General features: G+C 38.1%; 1 protein-coding gene across 1 annotated transcript; it reads right to left on the bottom strand.

Moving 5' to 3' along the window:
- Nucleotides 1-1,783: 1,783 nt before the first annotated feature.
- LOC126620934 (magnesium dechelatase SGRL, chloroplastic) lies at nucleotides 1,784-4,366 on the bottom strand. The gene is made up of 5 exons (XM_050289262.1): nucleotides 3,962-4,366; nucleotides 3,173-3,346; nucleotides 2,937-3,092; nucleotides 2,391-2,537; nucleotides 1,784-2,177 (listed from the first exon to the last, which is right to left on the bottom strand). Exons 1-5 carry the CDS (start codon nucleotides 4,115-4,117, stop codon nucleotides 2,061-2,063), a joined length of 750 nt encoding a protein of 249 aa, XP_050145219.1. The 5' UTR covers nucleotides 4,118-4,366; the 3' UTR covers nucleotides 1,784-2,060.
- Between the last annotated feature and the right edge of the window lie 5,056 nt (nucleotides 4,367-9,422).

Raw genomic sequence — 9,422 nt, 5'->3', positions numbered from 1 at the left:
GTCCCGAATTCATGCACTTTCGTGCATGCCTGCCTTGCATGTTTTGTTGTGTGGAGGCACGACTGATAACTGTTTTGTTTTCTAGTTTTTACTTTTTATTTACTCTCATTAGACGTAGAGGGAAATTATATTGAGGAAAAGAGTGAGGAGGAAGGTTGTGAAAGATGAGAGAGAAATGAAAGAGAATGTAGGAAATGTATACAAACTTAAGAGTTTTAAATTTTTGGTTTTTATTTTTTAGCTTGTACATAATTAAGATGTAAATTAGGTACCTTTACATGAGTCATACCTTACTGTGGAACGAATTGGATGAGGCCAAGTTAGGAAGAAATGGATTACAAAATGTTAGATACAAGGATTGTAAATGCATTTAATAAGCATTTCAAAAGCTTTCGTGATAGATTATAAATATTAAAAGATTATTGGTGTTACTTTTTTTTCCTTTCTTATGTCATGTGCTCGGTTGGCATAATTAAGGGTTGGATTTTTTATTTTTTTTTATTTTTTTTCGGGGAAACCTTGATGGTAAGAGAGAAATTTTATATAAAGGGTTGGATTTAATATAGATAACCTTCTAAATGCAAGGCCTATTGAAGGTAGATTAAAATGAGTTTTCATTTTAAGGGGATTAGAAGAGGATTGTGCATGAAGAAAACTTCTCATTTCTCGTCCTCCCATTTTGGTAAGGATTGAAATGAATAAGTTTTCTTCTTAAGTAATCTGGCTACTACCTAAGTTAGTAATAAATTATTTAATTTTTTTCAACATATCTTACAAATAGTGCATTATCCATATTTCAATCTGATCTTGTATACCAACGAGGCTTGTGTAACTTAGAGACGGTTCAAGAATAGTCTCTGTTACTGTTTAGAGACCCTATTAAAAAGGAGAACTTTAACGAAAAGCACCCGGTACTGTTCACTTTAACGAAAAACCATATTTTTACACTAAAAAGTCAATCCTGGTACTATTCACTTTACCCTTTATTTTGTCCTTATCATTAAAACTCAAAGTTTTCAAACCCTTTTCATTAGTTTTCCTATTAAAAAGTGAGCCTCCAATATAAAACCACAATAGGAGGAACATAGAGATTTGTGATAACAGGATGATTCCCACTGAATACTTGGCGTGCAAGCAAACATACGCATAATTACAATAAGAGTGCGGTTTTTTCTGTTGAACCCACAATTTGATTAAACCACCCCACCATCCAATCCTACCCTTTTCTTTATGTTGAATTCACTCCCTCTAGGAATCAAATTCAAAAAGGCAAATTGCTAAATGATTCATTTTCACATTTGGTTGCTGAAATAATCGAAATCAAATATAGACAGCATTCGGCCAATATATCAAACGACATAACAATGATATAACTATAACATGATAAAACGGATCTTTTAAGCAACCAAGTGTCAAAAGTGAATCGTTTTAGCCGAAGATCAACAAAAAACCCTACAGCCACCCATTCCCATTACTATTAAACATAAACAACGAAGTGGATTCATAATCGGTGTTCGATAGTGGGGCGGTTACATCAAATTGTGGGATGCCAATAAAACCACCATTACAGTAATTACCATAGTAAATCAAGCAGAAGAAGTTTCGTGTTCTATTACTGTTTGGATCGCAGGATTGAACCCTGACATCATTCTTGAATTATCGATATATATCGTGGTCAGGGCAAAGCTTTCTTTTTAAATGTCGGACAGCTCTCAACAGTAATTAGTAGAAAAAAAAAAAGTAAAAATTAAATGGAATGCAAATACAGAAGAAGCAAAAGACATGTCAAGGAACAAAGACATTTGCCATTGAATTAACGCATGAACAAATTGGTCTTAGTCGCAGAAATTATTTTGAATCAGTTACATGTCCCCCCAAACAATCTGTGCGTTATAGCAACATGAGCATTTGGCCTTATGAGACTTCACAAACAATTCTTTGAACTTTACACACGAAAACCGAGTCCTTCTCTTCCTCTGGCATTGGCTGTTGAAGTCGCAGAGCCTTAAAGGTATTAAAACTTTCAAGGTTATGTTTTGTACGCAATTGACTTCAAAGAATCAAAGAAGGAATGCAAATAGAACTTGAAATATGGATTTTGGCGTTCCCCACTTGTCCCGAGGATGGGAAGAATCTGTACGTGCAGCTATTCGTTTGGTGTGATCCCCTTGTCTTCCCTGAAATATTGATTCACAAACGAAGAATAAAACCTCTACTTCAAATGCAAATTAAGACATATTGTATGCTCGATATATGTACTTAAATTATATTTTTAGGAACAGCCGATCGAAACAACTGAAGTTTATCATAACTGGTCTTTCACATAGTAAGCTATGGTGACATGACAATCGAAACGCATTCTTAAAAGAAGGGAACATGTGGAATTTTACCTCTACAGCATCCTTGAGAGGGCCCCAGCATTCAATTCTGTTGTACTTCTTCAAACTAGAATGAAAGTAAACCCGAACCAAAGCATTCGGTAGTTCGGGATGCTCTCTGAAAAGTAGCGAGTCTCCATGTAACACAGCTTTGAGTACCTGGTTTGAATGCAAACAAAAAGAAAGGAAACTTCATTCGTTTAACAATCAGAATATCCTTTAGCGTTTCAAACAAAAAAGTACGTGCAAAGAGAGGCGAAGTATGCATTTTGAAAACAATAATGATGATGAGGAGTTGCAGTACATATCAGAATGAAGGTAAGAAGACTCATAAAACTTGCTAAACTAAGATGATCAGTATGAAGTAAAACATTTTTCACCGGGTCTCAGGTATGCCAATGGCCCTCTATAGTGTGGTATTGTCCTTTTAAGTTAAATTTGGTATTGTCCTTTACATTAAATTTGGTATGAGAAGCGAAGCATTGTATCTGATATTAGGACTAAATTTAGGGAAGATTTCATAGCACGTCAGAGTAGTGTCTTAGGAGAGACGCTTACCAAAGGCATTTCTTTGGAAAAGATGTGATATCTGAACTCGGCAGCCAGGTTAAGCATATTGGGACCGCTCACATAGCAATGGATATGCAGGCACATTTCACCATTCACCTTTTTCCATTCTGCAACGACGTCATCCTTGCTGTACCATCCTTTTAGCTGCAATAAGGATCCAATAAAAAAATTTCTCTCATAACAAATTTTAGGAGCCTTGAGAAGAAATAAAGTATAAAGCATACCTGATCGAGGTTGATGACATTGGAGATCTTTAAGGTCAGGTTAGCTGTGAAGTCACAGTGAGATAGGATATATGTTCTCGGGGTGATTCCAACATAATTATTCATCTCTTCTCCCATAAATTCAACTTTTAGTTTGGAGGCTTCGAATCTCGCTGGACCCAAAAGACTAGCGGCCTACAAGCAAGAACATAATGTTTTCATTCGGCACTCCATGAACCCAACTTTAACAATCACATTGCAGAAAACAATTTGAGCTGCTTAAACCAGCAAGAGAACATCAACGATGCACTAAAAAAGTAATGAAACTAAAGGCTATAAAGGTTTCGTTTCCATCATCTCTGCAACAGAGAGGCATATTTTACAAATTGCAACCCAACGGAAAGGGGCATTCGAACTTGGGTGCACAGGGGGAAACACACTGCTGAAACCAATTTGGCTGTGCCGAGTCTTAAACCACATCATATCTTTTTGTAATGAAAACCAAGGAACAAATATGGACTTCTCATGGGGATGAATATATTGACAAATTAAAACATTATCCATTGGACATAATTAAGCATAAAAAATAACAAAATGTTGAACAATCCCATTAGCAAGCAATACTGGGAGGAAAGTTTGAACGCATGACCTCGCCTGCAAGGTAAACGCTCTTGACTATATGGGCTACAAGTCTCTAACTACAAATAGTCAAATACAAATTAAATGTTGCAATGCCTGTATGAATAAACAGTAGAAATTGCATAAAAAAAAAGATATTGAGAAAAAAGAGGAGAAAATGGATATATGTACCTCAGAAACAAAGGCATTGTAGGAGTCTGTGTTGTTGCTGATGGAAGAAAGCAAAACAGACTTATTGGGTTTTTTTGGGGAGACAAAAGTTGTGGTTTTGTTCAAGGTCCTCAGTGGCGATGGTGGAAATACATAATAAGCACAATGAGTGGCCATGGAAGATGCATAACCCTGTTTTGGTCATCTTCTTTCACCTGCAACCATTGTTTCTTCCCTTCTCTGAATTTGGTTGCTGAGTTAGAGAGAGAGAGAGAGAGAGAGAGAGATGAGAAATTAGAGAGAGAAAAGGAAAGAGGAAGGAAGAAGAATTTGTGGAGGATTGTAGTTCATAGCTGTGGTCGTGTGGTGGACTGCGAGGCACCTCCTTTGCACCAAAACTCCAAAATCTATGTTTTATGCCCCTTCACCACACATTTTTTTTCTCTTTATTTATTTATTTATTTCTTTCTTTCTGAGAAATGGTTTGATTTAAATTTTAAAGTGAGAGATTCAGTGTATGGTGATTGGTCCTGAAATCCAACTTTCTGACACGTCATCAGCAGCTTGATTTTTTGATAAACCAGTGTGGATAATATGATTACGTGGACTCAGATGGGTGCCACATGATGCATCCACACCTACTTTTTTACACTAGTCAAGCATTACATGGCCCATTAAGCTCACGAACCGAATGCGGAATGGGTGGCAGTCGCCTCACACAGCCCAAAACAAATATGATTCGTGAGTAATAATTGACACTGACCTATGGAGGCATTTGGACCATAATACAATGTCATGCAGAGAGAAAAGACTTACATAGCGGTGGTGTACTTATTAACACTTACTTAAGGAGATGTTATTTGTTTAGGATGTCACGATGACATTCCGAAAGGTAAATAGGTCCTTTAGTGAATCAAATGTGTATTTTATAAAAGAATTGGTGCAATTTTATCACAAGTTTTAGGGCTTGCATAACAGATGACCTTATAAGAACTTGTTTGTAAAACAAAAACAAGAAAAATTTTGCATTGTTATGTTTAGCGATGCATCTAATAGTTTAGTACGAGAATAATCTTTTGAAAACGAGCACATTGGAAGTGTGTTTGGTAAAAGTATCTAAAATGAAAAAATAAATAAATATGAAGTCATGTTTGGTAGTGAAGTCCTGTAATATAAATTATAAAGTGGTAGTGGTGGTGGCGGTTGCAATGATGTTGGTGATAGTGAAAATGGTAGCGCTAGTAGTGGATCTAGTAGTGGGTATGGGTGGTGGCAGGGGCAAATGTGGTGGGAATGATGGCTTAGTAGATGGTGATTTTAGTTATGATAGAGATATGGTATAGACGCTCAAGTTCGAAGATGCGACTACGGGACAGAGGTCCAGGGAGGAAGGGGTAGAGGAAGACCTAGGAAAACTTTGGAAGAGACTCTAAGAAAAGACTTAGAGTACTTGGATTTAACGAAGGATATGACACAAAACCGAGCGCAATGGCGTTCTAGGATTCATATAGTCGATCCCACTTAGTGGGAAAAGGCTTTGTTGTTGTTGTTGTTGTAGAGGTATGGTATAGACGGAGCTAGTGGCAGAAGCTGGTTGTGGTAAAAATGTTGATGAGGGTTGGTGGTGGTAGTGGTTGCGTGAAGATGGTGAAAATGGTGCTGGCTATGGTCGTGGGAGTGATTGCGGTGGAGGTAACATGGGTGACAACAATGATTTTAGGTGTGTTGGTGGTTGCATTGGTGATGGCAGTGGCAAAGATGAGTAGGGTGGTGGTGGCAACAATGATAGATGAGTGTCAGTTGTGATGATTATAGTAAAGTGGTGGTGACATATATAACTTTTTTCTTTCTTAAAAGTCTTTCTTTTATTTTTATTTGTATAAAATTTAGACTAAATATTATTATTTTTTTCCTACAAGAAAACTGTTCCACTAAAAACAGGTGGCTTTTTGCCAAATTTCACACATAATATCCTTACACACAAAGTAGAAAGAACGATTAAGTAGAGAAACGAAATATACTACCACAAAGTAGAAATAAGCAGAATATCGCGTAAGTCCAAGTACAACACAACTTGAATTCCAAGGGATCAACACTGCATCCAGTCATAGTTTCATGCATAAAGATCCTCCTCCAAACCACATGGCTCAAGCAGGTACTTACGCTCCAGTACTTCATTGGACATGCGAACCAACATCTTTAGTGGCATCTTCCCAAGAAGGATTTCTCTGTGAAGATCTTTGATCGAAGGGATCCACAAGAATTTGCATATTGCTCGATGCGGTAGACTCACTGGACGAGCACCCAGGTTCTCAAACAGCACAGACTCCACTTTAGCAGCAACTTCAACAGAGTCAAATTTCTTGACAGAATCCCTGCAACATTCATCAACTGTTAAAGGAAATAAAATAGTCAACAATCTGATATGATTTGGAGTGATTGTAGGATACAATAATCCATATTAGAGTGATTGTAGGATATAATAATCCATATTGGAGTGATTGTAGGAGAGGATTGTAATAGCATAGAATTAGTTTCAGTTTACCTAGAATAACTTCACAATTCTTGTATAAATTCATACCTTTGTACAGCTTAAGTTACGCAATACAAAATACATTCACATAACAATTCTATATGGCATCAAAGCACCGATCTTGGTGACTCTATAAGCCCATTCCACTTCCGCTACAAATGCAACCCAAATTCCTTCCATTAAACACAACCAACATGAGCGACGAAAAACCAACAGAGGTGATGCCATACGCATCCAATCCTCTCATCTTACATCACTCAAATTCACCAAGTCTTGTTTTTGGTCTCGCAGCTTCTTAACGAACACAACTATGGACAGTGGAGCCGCTTTATGCGTATTGCTCTCAATGCCAAGAACAAACTTGGGTTTATTGATGGATCAATCAAGAGCCTTGCAATCACTGATACCAACTATTCAATTTGGCAGAGATGTAACAACATGATCTTGTCATGGATTTGGCAGTCCATGCAAGGCAACATTGCTCACAGTATACTCTACTGCAAATTTGCATTTGTAGCATGGAAGGATCTTGAGGATCAATTCTCATAAGGAAACGATTTAAGGATCTATCAAATTCGACAAGAAATTGTCGAACATCGACAAGGACATCTATCTATTTTAGATTATTACACAAAGTTGAAGGCTCTTTGGGATGAATTGGCATCATACCATGAGCCAATTGCTTGTGAATGTGAGGGATCCAAGATACGTGCAAAACGGGAGGAAAAAGTGAAGGTCATGCAATTTTTAATGGGGTTGAACGAGAGTTACTCAACCATACGAGGCTCCAACTTGATGATGAGTCCACTCCCAGATACACGACGAGTCTATAGGCTGGTTCTACAACACAAACACCAAATAGATGTGGCAAATCGTCGTGAACCTGCTACTCACGCCATGCAAACAAGTTGTTCTACAATGCCAAAATGAGGCTCTGGTGCTAGCAGCTCTAATTCACGTAAGACATTCAAATGCAACTACTGTGAAGGAGGACATCCAGTAAAACGTTGCTTTTTCCTTATTGGATTTCCCGAAGGTCACATGTGGCATGGCAAGAATGTGTAGCCCAGGAATAAACGTACAAATCCAGCATCCCACAATGTTGAAGCATCTCAGTCACAAGCCACCAACATTGACATAACCAAGGCATCAACCTCCAACAACCCAACGTTCACAATCGAGGAGTACAATCAACTCATGGCTCTACTTCGCAATAAGAACAGTAAAGATTAGCCATTCGCACATGCAACATGTATATATACACCCACATGCAATATTGCACAACATGAACCACATTCAACATTATATTCGATTATGGATAGCAGGGCAATGGATCACATTTCTCATCTATCATTCAATCATAATAAAAATAAAACACAAAATGATTTTGTTGGTTTACCAAATGGAGGACAAGCTGTGATTGTTGTCTGTGAGTAAATTATCACCAAAGATATCTCTTGATGGAGTTTTACATGTACCAAAATTTTGTGTGAACTTGTTGTCTGTGAGTAAATTAACTCGAGCGTTAAGATGTGTTGTGATATTTTATCCGGATTTTTGTGTTGTGCAGGACATGGATACGAAGAGGACGATTAGCCTAGGCAAGTATTTTAATGGGCTCTACTACCTCACACCAAGCCAAAACCTTCACCTAGCTAATTATGTTAACCGCACCTTGGGACTTTGGCACCAACGTCTTCGACACCCATCATCATCCCTTCTTCATTCTTTATCCCAGACCATCCCAAAAATCATATTTGATTCTAAGCATGTTTGTATGTTTGTCCTTTAGCAAAGCAAACTTGCTTATCTTTTGTTTCAAGTTCAATAAAATCGGTTGCACCTTTTGATTTGATTCATTGTGATATTTGGGGACCACATAAAATTCATACACACTCTGGAGCACGTTACTTCCTAACTATTTTAGATGATTTTACTCACTTAACATGGGTTCATCTCATGCGTTTTAAATCCGATACACAAGCCTTGTTGAAATCAATTTTTTTTTGGGTCAAAACACAATTTAATCATGAAATTAAAGCTCTACGTGTCGACAATGGGGTTGAATTTGCATCTATGCATGCGTTTTTAAATGCTCATGGAACCATTTTCCAACATACTTGTGCTCACACTCCTCAACAAAACAGGGTGGTTGAGCGCAAACATCGGCATCTTTTGAATGTTGGTTGTGCATTACGTTTTCAAGCCAATTTACCTTTAAAGTTCTGGGGGGAAAGTATCCAAACTGCTTGTTATCTCATAAATCGCCTTCCTACACCCTTACTTTCACATAAATCTCCCTATGAACTATTGCACGCCACATCACCCGAATATTCTCATCTTTGGGTGTTTATGTTATGCCACCAATCTTACTCCCTCGCACAAGTTTGCCACACGTGCACGTCGCTGTTTTTTTCTTCTTCTGGGATATCCTCTTAGCCAAAAGGGCTATCGTGTCTATGACCTTGATGGCAAGCAAATCTTCACATCTCATGACGTCATTTTTCACGAGCACATTTTTCCTCTTGCTACCTCACCACCAGAAAATCAATTAGATTCTCCCGTATTATCCATTCATCATGATGACACAAATTCTCCTTTAGTCTCAGACCAAACACCTACACCATCAAAACCAAGCCCACATACAAACCCCATAAATTCAAACTCTAATACAGGCACCTCATCATTATCATCTTCCCATTCCTCATCCATAGACCCCACAAGTTCAAACTATCCCACAGACAACACAGAGAACCTTTCACCACCCGCACCAGACACCTCGTTGCCACCACCAGAACCCGCTCCTCCACCTAACCAGACACCTAGCGCCGCCTTTTCTTCCATGTCCAGTACGCGATATCTGCTTTAACGGTACGTCTCCTACTCTCGTTTATCTCATGCTCACTAATCATTTGCACACAACATATCTTACCTGGTTGAACCAGCTTA

This window comes from Malus sylvestris, chromosome 5 (genome assembly GCF_916048215.2).
Source record: "Malus sylvestris chromosome 5, drMalSylv7.2, whole genome shotgun sequence".
In the NCBI taxonomy this organism is placed as follows: domain Eukaryota; kingdom Viridiplantae; phylum Streptophyta; class Magnoliopsida; order Rosales; family Rosaceae; genus Malus; species Malus sylvestris.
Note: the sequence above shows the minus strand (reverse complement) of the source record. Positions and strands in the feature narration are given on the sequence as shown.

Excerpts from the sequence above, each read along its gene's own strand:
- LOC126620934 (XM_050289262.1), bottom strand. The coding sequence starts at position 4,117 with ATGGCCACTCATTGTGCTTATTATGTATTTCCACCATCGCCACTGAGG. Across the intron at positions 3,347-3,961 it reads ACAATGCCTTTGTTTCTGAG|GCCGCTAGTCTTTTGGGTCC; the intron begins GTACATATATCC and ends TCTTGCTTGTAG. Across the intron at positions 2,538-2,936 it reads TTTCCAAAGAAATGCCTTTG|GTACTCAAAGCTGTGTTACA; the intron begins GTAAGCGTCTCT and ends CATTCAAACCAG.